At 66.8% G+C, this 25,505-nt stretch overlaps 1 protein-coding gene across 4 annotated transcripts in view; it reads right to left on the bottom strand.

Moving 5' to 3' along the window:
* The window catches only part of MAD1L1 (mitotic arrest deficient 1 like 1), a 321,549-nt gene that overhangs the window by 17,679 nt on the left and 278,365 nt on the right, over positions 1-25,505 (bottom strand). For all 4 annotated transcript variants that reach the window (XM_030300339.1, XM_032591537.1, XM_032591540.1 and 1 more), the window contains one exon: positions 21,131-21,321. In XM_030300339.1, coding sequence (XP_030156199.1) covers positions 21,131-21,321 — 191 coding nt within the window. The remainder of the gene's footprint in view (positions 1-21,130; positions 21,322-25,505) is intronic.

Here is a 25,505-nt window from a genome sequence, read left to right as displayed (position 1 = left end):
AGGCGGCCAGGCCTGCCCCAGCAGCACCCTCCAGAGGCGGCCAACCCCCCTGGTGGCCGTGCATGCAAACTGGTTCACCGGCCCGCCCGCTGCCTGCTCACCTGCCCGTTCACACTGGCCCGTTCACTCACTCGTTCATTCGCTCACCCATCCGTTCATTCGTTCACACAACCGCTCGTTCACGCGATCGCACGTGTCCCCCCCTGCACCAGCGCCCCGAGTACTCGCCAGACCACAGCGGGAGGCGGAGGATGGCAAAGGACACGAGGACCTGCTGTGGCGGCGTGGGGCGGGACCAGTCAACAATGCACGCGGAGACCCAGCCCCTGGGAAGGCAGCATTTGGGCCGAGACCCCAAGGAAGTGTAGCCTAAGAGGGGCATGTGGGTGGGGGCTCCAGGCTCACGGGGGCCCTGAGATACAAGGGACCTCAGATGCCGTCTGGTCAAGACGGCCGCCTTCTGCTAAGGCTGGTGACCCCACTTCAGCGACGCCCTGACGGGGAGCTCAGCACCTCACATGGCCACCTTGATGTGTCACTGGACCGAAACCTGCCTCCCCGGGCATCCCGTCGGCCCACAGAACTGCACGGCAACAGTGGGAAGACGGGCTTCCTGAAGCTGAGCCCGGGGCCAACGCGGGGGTGCCGGGCAGTGGTGGGAAGCCTCGGGAACCCGCGGAAGGTGGGCAACACGCACACAGTATGGCTGGAATTCATCCATAAAACGCTCACCGAGGCCTCCTGTTCTGGGCACCTGGGAGGCTCCCTCGGGGCCTGGTGGGAAGGCACGGCGGGTCTTCACCCTCCTTCCCGAGCTGGGTACAAGTGAGGTCCCCTCCCGCTGCAGACGGCGGGTCTCCATGGGGCTGTTATAGCGGCCTGGCTGGCGCCTTGGGGGGCGGCTCCCGAGAGCCCGGGAGCGGCAAGGGGAGAAGCCACGGGACAAGAGCTCGGTGCAGCTCGTGTTGAGTCGTGGAGCTGCGGGCAGCCTGAGGACCTGGGCCAGCCCCTACCGCCCCCAGGGTGCGGACAGGGACACTGAGGCAGGGCGTGGGCTGGAATTCTGGCGCGGGCCTCCTGACTCCAGGCTCCGGCCGCACTGCGCTGGCTGGCACCCCAGGAGGGGCCGCGTCCCGCCCCACGGTAGTCCACGGCCCCAGCTCCGCTGTCACCGACTCCCCTCTGTGACGTCAGGCACCCAGCACGGGGTGGGGTCTGGGTAGAGGGGCGGGAAGGAGTAGGGGTGGGCGTCGGGAAAGGAGGGGCGCCTGGTACTCACAGAGGGGGTCTTTGGGGTACAGGCGCCTGACCTGGGGGAGCACTCAGGGGGCGGGTACCCCGCCGGCCCGCAGACCCGCACCTCCTCCCGCTTGGCACCTGCCGGGGGCCAGGACGTGTCCTGGGGCCGCTGGAGCCGTTGATTACGACAGAGTAGACAACTGCGTTTTGAAAAATGCGTGTTTCTATGTGATTGCTTTTTTTAATTGGTTGGTTTAACATTTGAAATCTGACTTAATTTCAACCTGATTTCCTCACCGTGGGGTCAGGCTCAGAGCCGGGAAGTCATTGCCAGAGCGCCGGTCACCAGCGGCAGGGATCCCGGAGCTGCGCGCCGGGTCCCTGGGCACCGCAGTCGGCGTGCTGGCACCAGGACGGTGGCACCCTGCGTGAGAGGGGGCGGCAGCGGGGACGTGTCTCTGCAGATGCCAGGGTCCTGGGGTGGCGGGCAGCGGCACCCCGAGACCAGACCCACACGGCCTCCCCGCCCGCTCTGGAGCCGACCAGGCTCAGGTGCCAATCCGTCCCGTGTGAGGTGGTGCACGAGGCTAGGGGAGCTGCGGGGACCTCAGGTGGGAGTGGACGGTAAGCGGCGCGGCTGGCCTGGCCCTGAGGGGGACGCGCTCCCTGCGGCTGGCAGCCCGGCCCCGAATCTTCTCCGGCAAGCGAGCCCTCTTGGGGCCTTTGTCCCTCCCTGACACACCAGGAACGGCGTCCGCCTCGGGGCCCTCTGGGAGGACACGAGAAACGCACCCAGGGAGCCGAGGAGCTCGGCCAGCCGGGCCTGTGCGCTCAACGGAGGCTCCACCGTGCTGCCGCCTCCCCGCACCCTGAGGCCACCGGAAGGCCACCCGCCGTCCCCTCAGCTCCCGCTGCCCCTGACACAGGCCAATGCCACAGGCAGAAGTGCCACGCCCCGCACCCTCCAGCCACGTGTTCCCCACACGTGTTCCACGCTCTCCTGTCTCGTGCCTTTGCGTGTGCTCGGTCCTCTGCCTGTGTGACCTGCTCCCAGTGAGGCCCTTCTCGTCCTCCAAGGGCCACCTCGAAGTCTGCTTCTCCTGTGAATCCTCCCAGAGCCTCCAGAGAGGATTAACTGCTTCCTCATTCATTCATTCATTCATTCATCCATTCGTTCATTCATTCTTCACCCGTCCACCCATCACCTTTCTGTCCATCCATCCACCCACCTACCTACCATCTGTCCATCTGTCCCCCCACTCAACCATCCAATCACCACCTGTGTGTCCGTCCACCCATCCATCTGTCCACGATCTGCCTGTCTGTCCATCCATCCACCCATCCATCTACCCACCCACCCACCCCTCCAACATTTACTGAATGCCTATCATGTGGCAAACGCTATTCTAGCTGCTAAAAACACAACTGGAGATAAATTAGACAAAATCGCTGCTCTTACAGAGCTTACAGATCTAAGTAAAAAGTAAAACAACGTCAAAAAAAGGAAGCAGGGGAGGCCTCTAGAGAGGCAGTGGGTTTTCTTCCACATAGATGGTCATACAAGGCCCATCCACAAGGTAACCCTTGAACAGAGCCCTGAATGAGGCGGAGAACGAGGCATATGGCTCCGAGGGGCCGCAGGGAGTGGGAGAGGTAGATGCCAAGGTCCTGAGGCAGCACATACTTGGTGCATCCAGGGGGAGCCCAGTGGCCAGTGACCCCTGACGGCAGCGTTGGGGGGACGTGTGGGAGGAGCGGAGGCTGGACACACACATGAACTTGAGGAAGTTGCTGGGGTCAGTGCTACAAGCAGACCCATCTTCTGGAACAGGGGTCAGCAAAACCATGGCTCTTGGGTCAAACCCACCATCTGTGTCTTGTAAATAAAGTTTTATTGGCACACAGCCATGGCCAGTCAGTTACATATCCATCTGTGGCTGCCTGTGCCTGACACGGGCACAGCAGACCATCGCGACAAGAGAGTGCACGGCCTCTAAGGCCCACAACAGTCGCTGGCTGGTCCTGCACAAAGTTCGTGAACCCCAGCCTGGCACGCTCTCCGAGGGTGCCCCTTCTAACCCTGGAGGCGCTTCCTACAGTTTACAGTGTAAACAGACCCCGGGCTGGGTAAGGGGAAGGTCCTGAGCCCCACGTGGGGAAGCTGGGGTCAGCCGGGAGTGCATCGGCGTACCCGCCGCGGGACCTCAGGCCCGGGCAGCGGTGACTGCCCTAGCGGGGACCAGGGCTCGGCTCAAGAGTCTCCCCGAACCGGTGGGCCCTAGTTCGCAGGTGCACTGCCAGCCGCCACTCCGCGCACGTGGCTGGGACGGGCAGAGGAGCAGCAAACGTGCCAGAAAGACAGACGGCTCAGAAGCGGCTGGGGGGGACCCGGGGCAGGGGGGGAGGGACGCGGCCTGGCACTCTGGCGCCAGCTGCCTTGCCGGGACTACGGGGAGCGCCCTGGCAGGTGGTCACGCACCTTGGGGTGTGCTCTCTGTCCTCTGGAGGGCACGTTAACACAGCCCTTACGGAAGGGGCGCAGGGAGGGAGGCCGGACAGGATGCCGCTGGAAGACAGAGGCCCCCGAAGCCCAGGTCTTCCCTGTAGGAGACACGCACCACTTCTCCTCCAGCGACCCGGGGCCGAGGCTCCCGGTGGGGAGACAGAGGCTCTCCTGGGGGTGGAGAGGTGCGCACCTGGAGCCCTGCCTCCCTGTGCCACTTGGGCCAACACGACACGGGTCGCCACAGCCAACCTCCTGGGAGCTGTGGGCATGGTGGACAGGGGAGACCTGCCCAGTGGTGGCGGTGCCCCAGAGGCCGCACCAGCCTGTGGAGAAGTGAGCCGGGGGCCTCAGGCCCAGGGGGACAGGGCAGGTGAGAGAGGGGCCAAAGCTGTAAGATGTCACCCACGTGAGACGGATCCCTGGGGCGGCATCAGACTCTTCCAGACCAGCACGGGGTGAGGGCCGTGGAACGAGTGACCAGGCTGCCCGGTGGCTGAGGCCAAGCACAGTCCCATCACGCGTGTAGCCAGCAACAAGCAGCCCCCCAGCCACACCCCAGGACCCCGGCGGTGCAGCCGACGTGACAGCCAGATGGGGAGACGCCCCCACAGCCAGGCAGCTGTCCTCCCGCCACCCTGGGTCCCCGGGTCTCAGAACACCCTGCCTGCTTCCTCCCGTCTCCCCAGGAAAAATTGCTTTAATATTACGTACAGCGGTGCAGGGGAGGGAAGACCAGACAGAAAGACGGATCTCGTCAGGACTCGGGGAGGACGGACACCCTGAGAAGGTGCTCAGTGTTAGCATCACCACCTCAGCGAGGAATCCGGTCCTCCTGCAATTGGAGGCCGCTCGCGCCAGCTCCCCGAGGAACGCCCTCTGCAAACTTTGATGCGAACTAATTAAGTTTGCACAGTTAATCAGGACTGGCTGCCTCGGAGACCCGGCATCGACAGACACGGAGGCCGCGGGGAGACGCAGCGGGGCCTCTGAGTCACGTCAGTCTCCTGCCTGCACGCGGCGAGCAGGTGCTTCTGAGCCAGGGTCCTGGTGACCCACGGGCAGCCCAGTGGCACAACAGCACCCACGACGGGTAGCGTGCCCACGCGGGGCCCTCGGGGACCGCCGGCAGGGGTGGGCACGAACACGGCGCCCGGGCTGGCCGAGGCTGCAGCTGGCGGGACACAAAGGCCGGGGCACAGGGGGTGGCAGCGCCGGGGCAGAGCACCCTCCGCACAGCGCCCGCCCACCTGCTCCCTCAGCACCTGCTAGCCGTCACCTACACTGTAGCAGGACTCCGGGCGTGTGGCCTCCACTGTGCGGGCCCCCCGCCCCGGCCCCCAGCCCACCTCCCCCAGGACCTCGGGCGTGTGGCCTCCACTGTGCAGCACCCCTCTAACCCCCGGCCCCCAGCCCACCTCCCCTGGGGAGCCCTGACTGCGACCCTGCGGCCCCTGCGGGAGCTCACTGCGGGCACTGCGGCAGGGAAGGAAGTGCAAGACGGGACGGAGGCCAAGGGACGGGGGGCTGGGCCCGGTGGGATCCAGCGCAAAGGAGCTCCCATCGCTTACTGAGGACGGATTACGATGCAGGTAGGAGGTGCTGCCCGGATAAGAACCGCATAGTGAAGACACCGTCATGTGGCGAGGAACGACACTTGCTGGGAGGCCCTCCGGGCCCGCGTCCTTCACGCGGGGAGGCCTGGAGGTGCAGGAAGCGGGCCCACGCGCCTTTCCGGATTCTCTCAATCTGGTCGAGGCCGTGCCTGAGTCGGAGGAACTGGGACCACAGACCCACCTCTTCCCGGCCATGGTTGGTCAGAACCTTCTAGAGTCCTCTCTCGAGCCCCCTCCCCAGCGCTGGGACTCCGAGGGCCATCGGGGCCTCTCTGGACTCTGACCCCGCTTGCCCTCGCCGACTGGCGCTGAAGGCGCCTCCTCGGCGAGGCCCCGCCCGTGCCGCCCGCACCCCCACTTTGCACCTCTCGGGCCCGGCCGGGGGGTTCCCGGAAGAACCCCGAGGAGCCTGCCGCCAGGCACAGCCCGCCCGTGTTTGTGCAGAGAGCCTGCAGAAGTGCTGACGGCCACGCTGGCGGAGCCAGGAGCTGAAGCAGCACTTTGTGCCGGGACCGCGGATGAGACCCGAGTTGGGGCGCGCTGTGCTCACGGGAGAAGCCCGCACCCCTCAGTGTGCTGGGGACGCCCCCCCCGCATGCAGACGGGCGTCCGGCAGGGACACACGGCCACAGGGCCTCAGCTGTGCACCGGGCCCTCAGGGGTCGTGGGTGCAGGAGGTTCTGATCCGGGAGGCCACGGTGGCCGACACCCTGCACCCGTGACAGGTACCCAAGGGGTGCTGGTGCAGCCAGTCGGGGGTGGACAAAAGGTCCCGAAAACAGCGACTGGCTAAAGTGGCACAGACGTCCGCCTCGGTGGCACGGTGTCCGCTTTGGACTGACACGCCCCCCCCCCCCCCCCAATTCACAGCATGGAGGTGCCCGGAGGCCATGAAGGGGGGTCGGTGCCGCTACAGAAGAAACCCCGGGGCGCTCCTTACCCCTCCCGCCGTGGGAGGGCCCTCCGCCAGCCTCAGTGGCCTCCACGTGCCGCCGCCCGGCCGTGGGGTCGTGACTGCAGTGTGTGGACGCAGGCAGGGAACCTCAAGGTGTCCTCTGCCTTCCAGTGCCCGTGACTCCCCCTACCGGCCGCAGCCCTGCCCTCCTACTCAAGGGGACAGCGGGGGCCTTGCCCCCGAGGGCCAGAGCCCTGGCACAGGGCTGGCACATGTCGGCCGCCCTGGGGTCCCCTCCCCCACCTTCGTCACAGGGCTCACACCCCACGCTGGAAACAGTGACGTGACCGAACGTGACCCTATCCTAACCTGGGGTGTGCCCTCAAACTCCCAGGAGTGGGGGAGGGGGGACTCAGTGGGTCAATCCCACGTTCACCTGCTGCCATGCTGGACCCTTACTCACAGACCCAAAGTGGGCGCCACCGGGCTGCCCCCTCAAGGGATGCAGAAGCCGAGGGGGGCGGCCGGCTCGAGGGCTGGCAGCCGATTGCCCGACCCGCCTCCCGCCCCCTGGTGGCGCCCACACGTAACCTACCCTTGGCAGTTCGAGCCTCAGACACCTTGCTGCGGCCCTGCTGACCTCCAACCAGAAGAGGGACGGCGGCGGTTGGACCGTGGGCCAGACTGCCCCACGCGCGTCAGCGCTAAGGCCGACTGCGACGCGCACGCGTCCGAAGCTTCGTGGCACAGGCCTCTGAAACCCACCACCCTGCAGTTCCAGCCGGGTCAGGGAACACTCGGCCGCCTGGCCGGGGGTCCTGGCGTCACGGTGGGCAGCCCTCATCGCCCTGGGCGTCCCTCCACTGAAACCCCAGCCACGGGTAGCTGCAGGGGAGCGCGCGGGCGCACGGTAAGGCTCAGGCGGTCGCGCCCTGCTGCCGGGGAGGGCGCCGAGGCCCGGCCAGCCTCCTGCTCCTGGAGGGCAGTCTCTCCTCCCAGCCTTCTAGCAGGCATCACCTGGGCTCCACGCCTCGCCACGGGGGTGGCTCCGGGCCGCGGGGGCCCCGTCTGGAGGAGCTCGTGCTACGTGTGGCCCCAGAAGGCCCACGCCAACGTCCCCTGGTCCTTAGGGCTCCGGGGCACCCGGTGCAGGAGCATCCGGAGGCTGGAGCTTGGAAGAAGATGTGGCCCCACCTTCGCCCCCGACCGGCAGCTTCGGAGTCCCCAGCGGCCGTCGCGAAGGCTGGGAGCACGCAGACACGCGGGGACTTGCCCGGGTGGAGGAACAGGTGTGCAGGTGACGCTCACCTGGGAAGGCGTCAGGTGCCGGAGAAATGCAGCGAGCCGGCGGGGACGTGGGGGGAGAGAAGGCGATCCGCAGGACCCCCACAGGCACCGGCGGAGAGGGCGGGGGCCGCTTTGGGCGTGTGCGTCCTCGGACCAGCCCTGGTGGCTTTGAGGAGGGAGATCCTGGGACAGGCCGTGCCGTGGGACAGTGAGCCGGCGGGGGGCCCCGGGGGGACAGGGAAGCCGGGCAGGCGAGGCCACGGGACGCAGTCCGGGGCACAGGCTGCCGGAGCGCGGGGTCAGCCCCACACCTGGGACGAAGCAGACGGCGAGGCAAGGGGGTCCAAGGTGGCTGCCGAGGAGACCCCTGTCCCTCAGGCCTGCCTGACGTGGGGAGAGGACTCACCCAGCACCCAGACGCGGGGACGGAGCCCCTCCGCCCCCGCGTCTGGGAGCTCATGGCGGTGAGGCGGCTGCCACCGTGGGGATGCCCTGCCGGCCCGGTCAGGGGTCAGGACGGGCACAGTGGGCACCTTCATCGGGACAGGGCTGAGGCCTACCCCGCCGGTGGCTTCTAGCCCCACCTGGGGCCCCCGCTCTGCATCCGAGAAAAGCCCCGTAAGGAAGCTCTGACTCCAGAGGCCAGGAGTGCAGACTGGCTGCTGCCTGGCCATGGGGCTGTGCCTCTAGTCAGCACGGGCCACGGGGGGCGAGGTCACCAGAGGATGGGTTACCGGACACACGGTGGGCACACGTCCCCTCCTCTCTTCAAACGCTCCTCATACACCGCTCCTTGGGAGGCGGGTAAGGAAACGTGGCTCCCGAGGCTGGTGGGGTGGAGGCCGCTGGACAGAGGCCCGGGTCGGACCTGGAGGGAGCCGGTGCCAGGGTCCAGGCTCCCCGGCCCCTCCTCCCCTTCGTGCCGCCACGCCCTCCCCCCGAAGCTGGGAAGGCAGGGAGAAACACCTCGCCAAGAGGGATCAGGAAGCACGTGGGGGTCCCGGTCCCGCCTCCGAAGCGTCAGGAGCACGGGACAAGGGGCGGGCACCGGAGTCTGGAGGGGGGATGCGGACACAGACCAGGCTGCCCTGGGGGGACCGACCACCCGGGGCAGGAAGCCGCCCCTCTCGTCCCCCGTAAAGCCGGCTGGCACCCCCCGGCCCTTGTCCGCTCTGGGCTGCCCAGGAGGCCGGCTGGGAAACGGGAGAAAGGTCTCCGAACACCGGCGGGCATGAGAGAAGCAGAGACACGAGCCACGGCGGGCCGTCTTCAGCACACGCCGACCTCCGGCCCAGGCGTCCCATGCGCCTTGACCAACGCCCCGGCAGCTGGCCAACGCGAGGCTCTGCCCCACCGCGGGGGCGCCCCCCGGCCTGTCCCAGGGGTGGGGGAGGGGTGGAGGCTTTACGGCAGCGGGAATCCACAGAGCCAGCCTCGCGGTGGCCGGAGGTGGAACCGGCATCGATTCCCAATTCACAGCTGGGCCCGTCGCCAGCGGGGCTCGGGGGGAAATGCCCTGCCGAGATCAAGTGCAGGGGTGGTTTTGTAGGGCTCCTTCAGCCCAGCCCGGCGGGCGTACGGCCCGCGGCGGCCTCGGAGCGGCCTCCGGCCTCCCAGCTGCACAAGACCCCCGCCGCCTCAGCACCTGGGTGGATCCTACTCCCCCTCCTCATCTGGGGTCAGGGCTCCGGCTGACCCTCAGCACCCTCGGCTGGCGGGTGGAGGACAGGCCTCAGCATCCCCCGCCCGCGGACAGCAGACGTGGCCGGCGGGCAGACCGCGGCTGTGCGAGTGGTGCCTGCACGAGGCACCCCTCGCATGGCCAGAGCATCTCGGTGGGGGGCGGGGGTGGGGAGGCGGAGGGGCTGGCCCCCTGATCCTAACGATCCAAGTGTCTGCGCAGCGTGCGGGCTGAGTGCGGTTCCCTTAAAGACCGGGAAGGGTACCGAGCTGCTCTCACAGATCAACATCGCCCAGGGACAGCGGCTGCTCATCGAACGCCTGGCGGGCCCCAGCGTCGAGCTGCGAAGAGCGATCATCTCCCGGCCAGGGGCAGGGGGAGGGGCGAGCGCTCCGGGCCCCGCAGCCCCCGTCCCGTGAACCGAGCAGCCTGCATCCTGCCGGGGCTGCCGCGGGGCTCTGGGGCCCCTGCCCCCCCCCCCCCCCCCCCCTGCAGCGGGGGCTGGGCAAGTCCAGGCGTCCAGTGACCCAGGCCCCCGCCCTAGTCGGAGGCTGCTAACGAGCAGCTCCCCGCCCCCCTGTCCTCCGCCCAGCCTTCCTGCACCCCAGCTCCGAGCAGCAGGACGAGCCTGTCCGTGCCCGCACTAGGGTCTGTGCTCACGGCCGAGGCTGCGGGCTCGTGGGGGGCAGGGGCCGGCAGACCAAGAGAAAACATCCCTTTGCCTGGCGGACAGGCCACCCTTCCTCTGGGCCGGAAACACCACTGACAACTCAGTCTGGGGGTTTTGTGGGCACGTCGGAGCCACAGCTCTGTGACCTCCCTGGCTCCTCAGATTCCGGTCTCAGTGGGGTGTGGGCACAGGGCAGTTGCGTCCCTGCACGGGGACGGGGGGAGCCAAGTGCCAGAAGGCTCGCGGAGAGAAGAACCCGCTCTAGGAAAGCCCCCAGCAGGCATGACAGATCCCGGACACGTATGATTGATTACACGTGCCCGTGGGCACGCGGTCCACATACACGCACGGCCGCGTACGAGTATCTGACACGCTGAGTGGAACAAGCAAGATGCCGGCAGAGCCAGTGTTACCAGCCGGCCGGCCCGTGTCCCCCAGACTCGCGCACTGTGTTTAGGGGTGCAGCTGTGACGGAGAAAATTAAGATAAAATGAGGTCGCGGGGCAGGACCCCAGTCCACCAGGAACGGGTGTCCTCGTGAGAGGGAGAGGCAGCAGGGACCCACTCTGCCCCTGCCCGGTACACGCACGGAGGACAGGCCGCAGGAGGACGCGTCGAGCCGCCTGGCCCGTGGCATCGGCTGTGGCGGCCTCGCTGACCGTCCGCGGTGTCCGTAACACAGGCTTATCTGGTAAAAACCCGGCCCCGTGACACGCTGCCCGGCTGTGGTGAGCGTCGAGGCCTCAGGGTCGCCCGCACGCCAGCGCCCTGCCAGCCGCCATCCGCCCCCAGGGCTCCGGGACCCGCACGCCGCCCGCCACCTGGCGCCGGGACCCGCCACCAGGCCGCGGTGCCCTCCCGCGTCCACCAACCCGAACCCACCCCACGGTGACAACGCGGGTTAACGCCAAAACGCTCGCACGCTCGCCCGGTGCGCGCGAGCTGCTTCAGAACAATCGGGGCGGCAGGGGGGGCTTCGGTGGGCACGTGGGGATTCTCGACACCGTCCGCTTTCACAGATGCTTAAAACTTTCCGCGACGAACCTGAGGACGGCAACGGGTGGAAACAGACCTGGAAAACCAAGGGCCGCTATTCCCCTTGCCGGCCAGTCACACGGGGGTCTGGGGGAAGGACTGGCTGCCGCTCCCGGAGCCCCATCCGCACACACACAAGGCCCCCCCCCCCCCCCCCCAGCACGGGCACGGGGTAGGAAGCCACTCGTGAGGGGGAGGGGCCGCCCCACCTCTGCCCGTCCTGGGGCACACCCAGGGCCATGGCGCTTCTGGGAAGGTGAGAGGCCTGTGACCTCTGCCCGGGGATCCATGAATGCTTTCGGGGGTCACGGGGGCCCCCGGGGCCCCCCAGTGTGGGCTGAGTGCTCTTCTTCGAACGTATAAACCGGGACCAGACCTGCCTCCGTGTCATCAATGACCGGCACGATGGACAAAACACACACGGTTAAGTGTTCGCACACACTGGGCAGCCGGCTACGGTGATCCCCGAGGAAGAGACACAGGAGGTGAGCCCAAGAGGCTCAGGCCGAGGCCCTGGCGGGCAGCGCCTGCACAGGACGGAGCCGAGCGGGGGGCTCTGGGACACAGGCCCCCACGACGGAGCCGAGAGGGGGCTCTCGGCCAGCAGGCCCCCAGGAGTTTGCAGCAGGTGCCCAGGGTATTTACCAGAGACCCCGGAAGGGTTACATCTCAGCAGCAGAGTTTAGTCCTAGAACAAAAGCAGCCTTGACCGGCCCTGCCAGAGCTTAAAAACAAGCCTCGCGAGGGCCCGCTGACGGACTTGCCTGCCAGAAAAAGGCATCCGAGAAGAAAAACCCATCGGAGATGAACAGCACGTGAAAACCCCCCAAAGAGCAGGTCAGTGAACTTGAAGAGGGGGCGACAAAGAGCATCCAAAAGGAAGCACGGAAGACAGACACACACAGCATCGGTGACCAGCGGGATGAAGCCAAGTGACCTTAAACGTGTGCGACGGGAGCCCCAGAAAAGAGGGGAGGGACACAGAAACGGTATTGGAAGAAATGACAGCCTGGATGGTCCGGTTCTGGTCAACTATAAAACCGCGGATCCAAGACGCCCCGTGAACCACAGCAGAACAGGCACAAAGAACATCTAGAAATCAGCCCAAGGTAAGAAGACTTCACGTTCACAGCACCGAGGTAAGACCGCTAGCCTTGCGGGCTCTCCGGACGTGCACCCGCTCCCCCCCCCTTAAGGGGCACGGCTCTGTTTCCATCTGAGGCTGGTGAACTGGTGAACCTTTCCTTATCCTGAGCTGGGGGCTGTGTCCTGGGATCCCCGCTGCTGTCCAATCCCACCTCCAGACCCCCTACCCCAGGAGGGCCCAGCAAACAGCGGCAAGCAGCGGCTCTGCCTGGGGCGCCCTCCGGAGAAGCACAAGCCCGGCCTCTCCCATGCGAGGCTCAGGGGGCAAGCGTATCTGGGCCGAGGGGGCTCAGGGAACACTCTGGGCCACCCCGATTCCCGCACCTGTTCAGCTGACGAAACGAGAGACGTTTAGAAGCCAGCGTGCGTTCAAAGCAGCTCCATTTGAAATTCAGAGGACCCAAAAAAAAGAAAATTCAGATTAGGGTGTGTGTCTGGGCCCTGTTGTTACAGCAGGAGATGGGAGCGCTCCCGGAGCAGGCTTCTTCCCACACGAGCCTGTGCGCGGCCCCGACGGCCAGTCAGGGGAAGGGGAGAGACCTCGCAGCCTCACCCCCTGACTCCCGACACGGGTCTCATGGACCCAGGCTCGCCCACCATCCTCCCTCAGCCCTCACAGAGCAGGGACGAGGCCGGGGCCAGAAGGGTCCCTGGAAGCCCGAGGGGCGGCCCCTCATTCAGGGGGCGGTGAGAGACGCTGCGGCTTCTCCTGGGCAGTCTGCGTGGGGACAGGAAGGTTCCCGACACTCCTTCCAGGAGGCCCAGGGAGCCCTGTCCAAGCCAGAAGAAGCCCCTTCCCGGCCTCGCTGGCTGGCGGCCCTGGGGGCCAGCCCTCAGCACCCGGCGGGGGCAGCAGTGCCCCCAGGCAGGCAGCAGGGACGGAAGGCCAGGTTCAACCGGCATATTCCGAGTGCCCTCGGGTCCGGTATTTGGGGAGAAAACAGAACAAGCCCCTTTCCTTCGCTGTTCCTCAACTTGAAACCGACACTCCAACCCTGAGATCCGGCATCTGACTGGAAGTGACCGGAGGATCAGTGCCCCTCGCAGGACGCCTGTCCCACACACATAAATGCAGGGGTGACACCAAAGGAGGGCCGAGGACCCCAGAGGCTCGACCGTCCTGTGAAGGTCAGGACGAAGCCACAGTAGCAGAAAGGGTGTGTAGGCCCTGCCCCTCGGGCCGGGCTGGGTGCCCCCCGACACTCAGGCCCATGGTCGTGCTGGAGGGATGCCCGCCTGCCCCCCGGCAGCCAGCCAGCCGCCTGCACTTGATGCTTCGCTCCACCAGCCACAAGGCCACCTTCGGGGAGACTAGCCCGGGGGCGGGGGCGGGGGTGCAAAGTGACGTGGCCACCAGGAGGCAGCTCTAGGACTTAAATGCACTGGCCGGTCTCGGTGGGCCGGTCAGTAGCCAAGGGACCCCGCGTTCCTCGGCCGCCCAGAGCTGTGGGCAGCTGCCGGCCGGGCAGGAACGCCTGCCGATCTGTTTGGCAGGGGCAGACTCCGGTCAAAGTCTCAAACCCGAAGCCCACGCCTCGGTGTCACGGCCCCACCAGCGCCCCGGCCCACAGGGAGGCCTGCACGTGGCTTCACCGGACAGGCCGTGGGTCCTCACTCACGCCGCCTACGCCTCAGCCCAGACGCGACGCGACTTGTTTTGATCCAAAGCACATCAGAGAGCGGCCTGGTCCAGGCCAAGGGGCGCCCCAGGGGCATGCTGGCAGGGCAGGGGGTTAGGGGTTGATGTGGGAGGGCAGGCGGCCCACACTGGTGGGGAGAGGAGAGCCGCGGTGAATCCTGGCCAGGCTGTGCCTGCCCCGTGTCCGACGGGCCTGAGCAGACCTGGCAGGACGTTCTTGTGGCGGGGGGGGGACGGCACTGGGGTCCTGGGGCCTGCCGGCCTGCCCCCCACCCTGCTCTCTCCTACTGACAGGACCCGGGAACGCTGCCCCTGAAGACAGCACAGCGGGGAACGGCTTGCATCCGCCAGAAGATGCACAGGCCCGCTCCTCCCAGGAACTGCCGTCAACCACTGGACCCGACACAAGGGATCCGGACAGGTGACGGGGTGACAGGGCGGGGGCCCCCAGCAGATGGAGGGGGAGGAATGTCCCTTATCTGGCCTCCGAGCAGCCGCTCTCCCGACACGAGGTCCCAGTGTGTGGACAAAGCCCCTGCCGAGGACCTGGCCACGGGTCCCCTGCAGGGCTCCACACGGGGCCACCCGCCACCTGCCCTGTCTGGGCCTGCTCTCGGTTTGCCCCCAAACACCCTCTATTCCGACGCTGTTGCGGGGAGAAGGGCACTTCTCGCGGGCCTGGAAGCTCACGCGCACGGCTCCGAGGGCCAGGCGGGCCAGGCGCGCTCAGAAAAACCCCAGGAAGCCACAACACGGGTGTCCCACGGGCCACGTGGGACCATGCTGTCACGTCCGGTTCTGGGTCAACACCTGACCGGTGGAGCCGTCCCTGGGACCTGGGGGGAAACCGCGGCTCCCGGAACCCCTCTTCTTCCTCCTCCGACCAGGAGCTGTTGCCACGGCAACCGCAAGGCTCCCCAGCCCCGTGCCAGCGAGATGACGCCACTGGGACGTCGCCCTGAGGCACGAGCTTCTCTCCTCGCTGCAGTCTGGTCCACATCCTCTGTCTTGCTTGGCCCGACCGTCCCGCCTCTGCACAGGGCAGCCTGCCTCTCCCCCACCCGGCCCCTGGCCCTTCCCACCCCTGCTGCCCCACAACAACTGCCCCGGGCTCAGTACGCCACGGGAGGCCGGTGGCCTGTCTGTGCCCGTCAGACAAGAGTCCCGGGCACTGGTGCCAGTGGGGCCCGGTGGGGCGGAACAAGCCCGCGCTCTGTGGGTGACGGGGCCACGGGGCCGACCCGCTCACTAGTTTATGAGGAGAGAAGGCGGCAGCCACGGGCAGCCCAGGGGCAAGCTCCTTTGCGGGGCTGCACGGCCTGCACGGGCCTCGGTCCGGGTCAACACGGCCCCGCCGGCTGCCGGGTCCGCAAGGGCCACGGCGTGTGAGGGGGGGTGGGGACAGAGGTCGGAGACGCTGGGGGACAGAACGGCCAGGAGGGCAGTGCAGGTGTGGTGGCGGTCGTACACCGAGTCCCTTCTGGGGACGAGCCAGGTGGACATAGGGGGCTTGGAGTCACCGTGTCCCCCGAGTACTCGCTGCAGTGACAGCAGGAACTCTGGAACTTTCTGAGGACGTGCAGCAGCCAGATACTGAGCCGGCGCGGCCTGTGCTCACCGCGCCACGGTTTACGGGTTTACAGGCACGCCTCTCCCCTGCCCTCGAGCTGCTCCCTGGTGCCGGAAGTGGTGCCCCCGCCTTGCCTGCTGGCCCGAGGGCGATCCCCGGGGCCGGCAGAGAGGACTCCCGCGTCCACAGCCGTGTCCCAAGGGCACTCACACGGGGGCCGGGTGCCGAGACTCAGCCACCGGCGTACCCGCCCGGTCTCCCTCTTGGGACGGGGGGCTCGCCCCGGCTGGTCGTCAGGAGGGAGGGCAGGAGAGCTCGTGAACCACGGCCAGACAGAATGACAGGCCCAGAGAGCAGGCCTCAGGAGGTCCCGGAGACTCGCACGCACCTGTGGGCGCCACGGGCGCCCCCAATGCTGCCGGCGTGGCGAGGCCCACTTCTCCTCTGGCGCGGGGGCGGGGGCGGGGAGGGCGGCCGGGCCCCCGCCGGGCCGAGTTCCGGGCCGAGTGCCTGCCTGTCCTCGGAGTGGCGGCCCCCGGGGGCAGGCAGCTCCCACCCACGCGGCAGCAAGGGCCGGGCCGCCGGGCGCCGCGTCTTCTGGAGCAGAGCGCGTGGGGTGAGCCCGAACCCTCAATCATGCCGGCGCACATCTGCAGAGCCCGCTCAGCCGGAACGGCGCTCAGCTATTTCTAACTCTGCCTTCAGCCCCCTTCCTGCCTGAAAGATCATCTCTGGGAAAATAAAATAAAATAAGCCAAAGGGGCCAGGAGACTGCAGCTTTCCGCGATCCCCCTCCAGCCTGATTGCGCCACCGCCGCGTGGGTCTGCGCTCAGCCCCCCGGGGCAGGGCCCCCAAGGCCGCGTGAGGGTCGGCGGGTCGGCCCGTCTCTCCGGCTGGTCTCCGTCCCGCAGCATCTCTCACTTAGGACCACCGGCTCACAGGGAACCCTTCCTTGCTGCCCCAGCCAAGGCTGAGCTCGCTGGCGGAGCCCTTCCGACCCCGGGGCGCATCCAGGTCAAGCTCCTCACTGTGGGTGGGGAAACCGAGTCCCACGGGGTGCAGTGGCCCGGCCAAGCGTCAGGGCTCCAGGGCACCTCGTGTCCCCTTGGGTCCCGGGGCAGTGCTGGGCAGGGGCTGCCTCTGGCTGGGTCCCCGGAAGGCAGTGAGGATCTGCACGCGGTCAGTCTGCCATCTCCCTTCTACGTGGCTTCTCGCGCATTCTCCCCATCTGTCCGTCTGTCCGCAGTGCACAGCCCGCACGCGCCAGGCCGAGCAGGCAGACGAGCAGCGGATGGGATGGGACGGGGCCTCCTGTCACTGAGCCGTAACAGGCAGAGGCAGCAGGTACTTCACCGGCAGTCACTCCCAGCCCCTGCTTAGAGACGTCCTCACAGGCTCGGCAGCTCCAGAAGCACCTTCTTTGGGGCCCCTGAGGGCCCGATAGCACCCACCCCGGAGAAGCTCAGAGGCTCCACGTTTCGAGTGTCCGGGAGGACTGCGGCCGAGCAAGCGAACGCACACACACGTCCAGACGGTCTGCGGATACCGCCACGCTCTGGGGCCCTCCGCCCTCCGCAGCCCAGCGCTTTCCGCCAGTGGAGGCGCGAGGGAGGACAGGGCCACCGTGGAGTGCAAGCCCCGGCCGGGCACTGCCCGAGGCACGGCAGCCGGTGCGGGGGGCCGGCACCTCGGGAGGGTGGGGAGGTGTCCGGGGGCAGAGGGCTGAGCTGGCCCAGAGGATGCACCTCTCACCCGGCCCCTCCCGTTGGGTGGCCTGTGAGCTCCCGGGAAGGCCCCAAACGGACGTGCACGGGCCCCGAGCGGCAGATGCCCGTGGCTGTGTGAGAGGCGGCTGACACTGGGGGTGGGGGCTGGGGCCCTCACTGCCATGTCAGGGAGCCCGGGAGCACCAGCTGGCCGGGGTGCGGTGGGCCTCACCTGCCGACCTGTGGGAAAGGCCCCTCAGGGGGACCTGTGAAGGGCTCCAGGGATGGGCCCGGGGTGGAGGAGGCAGGACCGGGGCCCCCACCAGGATGCTGGGGACTTACAGCCCTACCCTGAAGGGAGAGAGGTAAGCGGAGGGTGGGAAGTGTGAGCCTGGGGCCCCGAGCTGGCTCAGACCCCTTCAGTTCACCCCACACGGCTTCCAGTTTTTCCTGATGAGCCGGGACAAGAAAGACAAAATCCCACCCACCTGTTGGTGCCCGTACGGCAGCAGGCACCAAGGGGGTGACAGGGCTGGAGACGGCAAAAGGAAGGCCAGCGTCCTCAGAAAAGCCGGGCTCTGGGGGAGGCTGGCCAGCGTGCGAACGCCAGGACGCAGGCACAAGGAGGCGGGAAGCTGGGACCAGGGCGGGTCCACCAGGGGCTGGGCAGGCCCCTGCCCGGCAGGGACCCACGAGAGGCCCGAGGAGAGACAAGGCTGCCCCACACGCGCTGCTGGAGGTCTGGGCAGGGGCAGCCCTGTGCGTGTGCCCATCACACGTGCGCACGTGTGCTCCTAGCCTCTGGTTCCCGGGACAGCCCCCTCGGGCCCATGGAGGCACGGCCAGGCTCCCCTCTTCCTCCCCCTGCCCCCCCCAACACCCAGGCCCTGAGGCCCTGGGGCATGAGCGCTCTCTTCAGGGAACCCTAACCTCCGGTCCTGGCTCTCTCGCTCTGTCCAGCGGCCGCTGCAGCTGACCCGCCTGTCTCAGGGATGCCACGGGATTGGGGGGGATTCCTGGGGGCAGAGTGGGGGGGGGGCTTGCCTAGACGTCAGGGACCGGCTCTGTCCTGCATCCTCAGCTCTTTGGAGAGGGACACGGGACTCGTTGGAAGCACCCCCAGACTTCCACGGACAGAGAGCAGAAACAGCTCCTGCCTCCCGGTGCTAAGGGGTGGGGGGGTGGGTGGGAGGGGCGGCGGCTTGCAGGCTGGGTGGGGCGGCCAGGAGCCCGAGCTTCCAGGACGTGGCAAAGCCACCAGAAAGGCTCCACGCACCCCAACAGCATTGGCAAGTGCCTCGGGCACCGGGTCCTGGCCGGGGGCTGTGCACCTGCTGGGCACGTCCTGGACCCTGGGTAGTAAGGAGTCTACAATCCAGCGTGCGAGCCCGACCAAAGAGGCCGCATGCCGAGATCCGGGGTGGGGGCCTGGGTGGGGGGGCTCCTGGCTTGTCCATACCTACACCGCACTTGAGGCCTCCCAGGGCCCAAGGGCCCGATGTAGGACGGTTCCTGTCTCCGAAGAACAGCTTGTGTAAAGGAATAAAAGTCACCTACGTAATGACCAAGCAACAGAAAGCGACATGTGTCCTGAACGGTGTAAGTTGAAGACAGTTCCCACCTCTGGGGAACACCGGAAGCCCTCCCGGAGGAGGCGACTGTGAGCACATGACGGCTCTGTTGGGGGGTGGGACGATCTGACCAGGGGCAGGGCCCAAGCGCTGGTGTGCAGGGTGAGGGGACCCCCGGGGGAAGGCAGAGATGGGGGCCCTGTGGGGCTAACATGGGCCCTGATGGGCAGCTTCTGTCTGCTAAGCGCTCACTGCTTGAAAACACAATTCTGACAAACCCTGAAACCCAGGGTGGGTCCTCAGCGATGCTGCTGGTGCCCCCGTGTCAAGCACTATGGGGGCTCGTGGTCGTGGGCTCTCTTAGCTCTGACCCCTGACTCACAGACGATGAGACCGAGGCTCAGAGTGGTCTCCAGGTGGGGAAAGGCAGCGTGTGGGTCCAAGTCTGGCAGCCTGGACGAGGGGCAGCTGGCCTGTCTACCGGGTCCTTTCCAGACAGCTCTCTGCACGGCCTCCGAGGACCAGCGGGCACCGTGCTTCGCATCTCACAGTCGGCGACGTCCCTCCGCGTTTTCCCTGACGACACGGCAGGAGAACCCACGCATCTAGGACGTCACGCATCTAGAACGTGGTGGGGCCGTGAGCAAAACCACGTCTCCTGATGCTGTGCACGGGACTGCCCCCTACCTGAGGGGTGGGGCTGGAGGCCCAGCTGGGACGGTGGGGGCAGGGGTGCCTGCTGTGGGCGTGAACGGAGGGCTGAGCCGTCGGCCCTCCTGTTGTCCTCGGGGGCCGGCTCACACCCATGCTGCTCCCGGCACATCTGGCCCTTAGGTCCAGAGCCAGGCCTGCAGCTGGGAGGCAGGGCACCAGTCAGAACTGTGGGTGTACTGGACCCCGCAGGGGACCCTCAGGAGGGGAAGGTGTTGGGGTTACTGCAGCGACACCCAGGAACTGAGCTGGGGTGAGCTCTGGGCGTGGACACACTCAAGGGGCCTGGTGGGGGGCAACTGCTGAGCACAGTGAGGCCTTGCACATGCAGGAGAGCCGAGGGTGGGGAGAGACCGCAGAGAGCGTGGGTGGGGGCAGGGACAGCCGAGGATCTGTAGGGGAATAGTGGAGGGTCCGGGGTGGGGGACGGCAGAGGGTCGGGGGACGGTGGACAGTCTGGGGCGGGGGGGAGAGAAACGGCCTGACGGTGCCTTTGCGGATCTCTGCTCCACAGGCGCTGTCCTGTCCAGAGTGAGGGTTTGTAAGACCTGAACGTCTCTGCTTACGCGCTTGACGTTTAAGAAAACCGTGTGGGGTTCCCACAACACACGAAGTGCTCGTCAGGGTCTGAGTTCTTCGGAAGATCGCGGAATGACACAGGAGAGACGTTTCTGAGAGCTTGCTTAGAAACGTGAAAACAGACACGCGGGACCCAAGACGGCCGGGGAAGTGAGAAGGCAGCCACCAGGCCGAGACGCGGTGCTGACCTCAGGACGAGGAGAGGCCGCCAGGAAGGAAGGGGGATGGAAACGAAGTCGGGGGGGGGGGCGGGGCCCACGCCGACCCGCGAGGTCGGGACCCCTCTTCGCTCGGCCTCCCGCGACCCGGCGCCTCCGGGCTTGGCCAGCACCTGTGCCAGGAAGCAGCCGGGCGGGCACAGGTTTAGCGTGAGGTTCAGTTCGCGATGAAACGAGACAGGCAGGACTTCCTTTGCTACCGCGTCCTGCTGCACGTGTGCAGATCGCACGGGTTACGGCTGCTTTACGGACCCAGAAGAGCGGGTTCTTTGTTTTTACAAACGTGGGCAGAGCCAGGTGGACGGCCCGCTTCACACCGTGGCCACCCTGCGTGGGGACCTCCGTGCCGACCGTGGCCGCCCACAGCCATGCCGGGCCCACGTGGGAGGCCAGCGCGGCGGTGGCGGGAACAGCCCTCCTGGTCGGCCTGGCAGCGCCCCGGTCCCGCCCCTCACGTGCGGGTGCGTCATTCCCCGCGACCGTCCCAGTCCCGAAACCCGGACACCACCCCGGGCCTGGACACGGGTACAGCCACAGACTCCGTGGGGGGCTCCTCCGTGGGGGCCCCCACCCTGCTGGCTTCTCCAGAAGGAGTCTGGGGCCAACACAGGCCGCCAAGTTCCCGCCCTCGCATCTGTCTGGGGTTCCAGCCCTGGCGTCTCAGGCAGACCCGAGGGCCCGTCCCAGAGAGATCCAGCAGCTTCCGCCCCCTGTCCCGTCTGCCACACGGCACGATGGCCTTGGCCACGGTCCAGTCCTGAGGCCGCCTCCCTGGCCCAACACGGACCCTCGCCCTCTTACTTCCGCCGCCCCCCCGGAACTGCTGGGGCTGGACGCCCCGGCCTTGCTGCCCCGCCCCTCCCAGCGACGGGGCCAACACAGCACAGGCGGACGGCAGACACCCAGAGGCGGCCAGGTCGGGGCGGCCGGGGGTCAGCAGACTCCCCTGGAAGCGGCGGGCCACGCCTCCTGAGGGGAGGCCGCCACCGCTCCCGCTCCGTCGTGCACCAGGACGACCGGGCGGACGTGCTCTCCACGCCGGTGGCCGTCACCGCGGTCCTACCTTGAAGATGAGGCAGTCGGCCTTGTGCTCGGCGTACATGGACGTCAGCCGGTACTGGCTCTCCGTGGTGACGTCTATCTGGTAGCCGGTGAGCGCGTAGCAGACCTTCCGGAACTCCTGGATCTTTGTGTGAAAGACCTCCTTCAGCCGCTGGTTTCTCAGCTCGGCACTCTCCACCTGCTTCTTCAGCTCTGGGGGCAACAGGGGACAGGGTGAGCTTGCAAACCCGGACCGGATGGGACGCGGGGCGGCAGCGGGGGCCAGGGCCAGAGTCACCGACAGAGGGTCGTGGAGGAGACGGGGTCCCGCCCAGGCAGAGCCCTGACGCGTGCGAGCGCGAAGCTAGGGAACGAAGAAAACAAGCACAGGGACGGCCCGACCTTTGAGCGCGGAGTCGTTCAATTAAACGTAAATAACTCTAAAGACAGCAGTGACTCTCAAAACAGAGGGCCTCGTCCCAGCTCTGAGCCCTGATTCGACCCCCGGTCTGGCGCCTTTTCTGAAGAGTCCTTCCCAGGGCCGCTGAGGAGGCTTGGGTGGGGCCCGGCCCCTCACGGGCAGTCTTGGGTCTGTACCTGCTGGGGGGCTGGCCGCCCACTCACACAGGCCATCGCTGAGAAGTGGTGAGCAGGCAGGGGGCCTTGACAGTGGATGCCCTGGGGCTTCCTGGTCACATCCCTGGGGCTCCCCCCCCACCCCCCCGCCGGAGACAAGGCCACTGCGCGCAGACAGGCCCCTGGGACCCCGCCCGCCCCCTCAAGGCTCTAACGGGACGGTTCAGGGCAGAGGCCCCAGGCCCTCCCGTCACGCCTGCCACGGTTCAGGGCCGCACAGGAGAAACCAGCTGTGCCAAGCACAAAGCCATCAGGAGGCTACACAGCAATTATCACGAATCCTTCACCCAAGGTGCCTTCCCAGTAATTAAACCTCAGTTCTCCCCTCACTAATTAGCAAGGCTGGCTCTCCTCAAACACCAGCTTCTGAAGCCAGGAGCTTCCTGCTGGTCCCTCTGGAGCTGATGTCGGGGAACCCCTCCAGGGCCCGGGGACGTCCTGGGTGGGACGGGAGCTGTGCCGTCTAAGAGGGTGGTGGGAGACCCCAGGCCTTGGAGCCGGTCAACCCGGCTGTGACAGGGACAGGAACCCTCTTGCTCAAGCTGAAGCAAGGGGCCTGTGGCACATCCTGTGACAGTCACCAGGACGGGCCCGGGCCCGGCAACCAGGGGCTCCCTGGCAGGGCTGAGGGCAGGGAGAGAGCAGGAAAGGTCACCTCCTGGAGCAGGTGAAGGGGACGGGGGAGCCTGTCTTCCAGGGAAAGACACACAGGAGAGCCTCCACCCGTGCGCCCTTCCAGACCTGTGGCCCTGAGTGTGTGACCCTCCAGCTCCCAGGTGCGTCGGGTACACAACTGCCTGAGGAGGCGTCGCAAAGACAAGCTGGATCCCACGGGGCCACAGCACCGTGCCGTGTGGGTTCGGGCCACACCTTGGATGGTGGGAGCTCGGTCAGCTCCAGGCACCAACACGCTCTACAGCCGTCACAGGGCGACGCGGAGGGCCTGGGTTCTGGTTCACAAACAGGGGCTTGTGACATTCACTGCCGGGCCACGCGTGTCTGGCGTGGGGAGCGCCATCCGCCCCAGGCCAAGCTCTCGCAGCCCCGCTGCCCCTCACGCGCTCTGGCCGGTGCCAGGCTTCTGGACACGTATCCTGGGTCTTGTCTGTACCTTGTACAGCTCTGCGGGCAGCCCGGGGCCGGCCGCGTTCTTGCTCTGAACGAGGAATCTGAGACCAGGGCACGGCTCCTTCCGGCCTCCCCGCCATGCGGGTCCCTCCACCTGTCACACGCCCTGCCCTCACCTGCCCTCCATCACCACACGGCCCTGATGGCCCCGGTGGACATCCTTCTTCCGGAGCAGAGAGCCTCTCCATCGGGACACGGGCGCGGAGCCCTTGATTAATCGAGTAATCAGACTACGAAATCCAAAGGGTAATTGGCGGCTCTGACCCCGTGCTCCTCCCTGAATCTCTCGGCCAGCCCACCGAGGACGGACCCGCCAAGCGGGAGAAAAACCCATCCTGGAAGGAAAGATTCACTGACCACGTTTCTGCGGCGATAATTCACCCCTGTCAGACTGCACTGCCTTTAATGGAGCTCAGATGCCCATTGGGAAAAATTTAATTTTGGTAATAATGCAACCTGACCTTGGAGAAGGTAACAGCCCCTTTGCCCACAGATATCAAGATGCTGCCCATTATCCAGTCCACGGACTCCTGCAAGTACACGGACTCAGGCAAATGCACGGGTAAGCCGCGCCTCTCCCGTCCCCCTGGGGGCTGCGGACGCCTGGGGTATGAGCTCCGCCCCCCATGTCGGGCTCCTCGCACACTCTGTCTCACCCAGTGCGGCCCCTACCACACCAGGCGGGCCCCCTGTCACCCTCTGACAAGCGAGGGGAGGCTTGGATGGGGGAGCGACTTCCTCAAGGTCACACAGGCTGTCAGAGGTACGGAGGGCTCTGCCCCCCGTCTGCTTGGTGTGGGTCCTCAGGTGCGGTCACCTTAATGCAGCACGTTGGGGTGGGGACGCCGTGAGCTCTCGCTGTGATTTAGGGCACAGCAAAGTCAGTGCTCTGACCTCCCCCCTATTCTGCCGTTCAATCGCTTACATAAACGTGAATGAATAATTCACACGATGGTTTGGATTAAATAAATAAAAGATGTGCCTTTTGCCTTGGAAAAGCCATTGCTCGGATGCGGCCTCTTCCCCAGAGCGAGCCGAGGCTTCCTGTGGGTGGGGTTAGGCGGCCTGCCAAGGGCCGGTGACCCCTGGGGTCCACGGTGACCCCGCTCCGCACCCACCCGCAGGCACCCACTCGGCCATGGCCACCCACAGAGGCCATCGGGCAAGGCCGGCTCAGCACTCAAGTGGCCTCGTCGGGTCTGCGGAGAGCTCCGGGCCTGCCCGCTTCCGGACCCCTCCTGCCGTGTGCACGTCTCAGGCATCACCAGATGCCTGGGATGAGGACCTCGTGCCCGGACCCCCTCCCCTCAGGCCTGGGATCAGGCCCACGGCTGGAGGCTGTGCCGGGCCAGACTCACCCTCCGCCCCGTCCCGCCCTCTGGCAACACGGGCTAAAGGAACGTGCCCTCCTGCCACGCTCTTCTCTCTTTGGGTCACCCTGTCCGTCTTCCCCGTGGCAGCCCTGTGCAAGGCTCTCCAGAGTCCTTGGTGAGGGACAAGGGAGGCCAACGAACAAGCGGGTGCTAGACAGAGGACGTGGTCGCCCAGAGCTCAGGTGTGCAGGGCGGGCAGGGGTGGTGCAGGCCAGGGGTGGATGGCAAGGTCCAGGGGCCATGCGCCTGCTTCTCAACTGGCACGCGGCCCCACGCAGGCCGGCTGGTTCCCTCCACGGCCACAGCCACATCCACGGGTGGACTGCCCCTGGATGGCTCGGACTCCCCCCCAACCCCCCACCCTCCCCATCCGTGCCCAACACCTGGCTCCTTCCGGAGTCCTAGAAGGCTGCTGGGAGAGCCCGTGGGAAGGACACGGAACAAAAATAAACTCTCCCTTACGTAAGGCTGGCAGGAGAGAGCGGAGATGGCACGATAAAGGAGCGGTTATGGGCACATGGCTCTGGAGAGCAGTTCACAGTCTAAAATTCGGAGAAAGTCTTATCCCAGAGGAGCAGGGAGAGCAGGTGAGAGACAGACCAGTGGACGGCGGGACTCTCCCAGCAGCAAGCCTTTGCGTGGCCCCCACACGCGGCCGCACCGGCCAGCAGAGCCCGGCTGTGCCTTCATTTCACTCACAGCACACGCGCCTCCGCGACTCCATTCCCTGCGTACCGGTTTGCTGGGGAAGGTGCGGGGAGCTGGAGGTGGGGGGGGGGGGGCGGCAGCTCCACCTGGGAGGTCCCGGTCGGCTCCGTGGGACCTCTGACCCAGCCTCGGGATGGAGGCAGTGACGTGCAACCCTTAGCTCTGAGCTCCTCTTGCTCCCAGGGCCTTCGAGAAGCACAAGCAGACAGGACACAGCAGAGACACGTGCCAAGATGCCAACGGCCCTTAGGAGGGCAGCCCGGGGCATGCGGTCCACATCTTTCCTCTCGCGTGGCCTGAGCACGACAGTGAGGTGACTGGGTGTGACTCTGCACGGTGGCCATTCTGTGGGACAGACAGACCTCGAGCCTTACCCTGTCCCACACGCGGCGGCCTCAGCTCCATCCTGGGACCTTTGAAGGCAATGGCTCCCTGTTAACGGGCTTCCCTGACCCACATCGTGGTCCAGAGGATTCTGAGTGTAGAATAAGCGCCGTCCAGGGGAGGAGGCTGGCGGGGGGAGGGCTGGAGACCCACGCAGGGCAGAGCTGG

This window comes from Lynx canadensis, chromosome E3, assembly GCF_007474595.2.
Source record: "Lynx canadensis isolate LIC74 chromosome E3, mLynCan4.pri.v2, whole genome shotgun sequence".
NCBI classification, from domain to species: domain Eukaryota; kingdom Metazoa; phylum Chordata; class Mammalia; order Carnivora; family Felidae; genus Lynx; species Lynx canadensis.
This window is presented reverse-complemented; position numbering and strand designations above follow the sequence as displayed.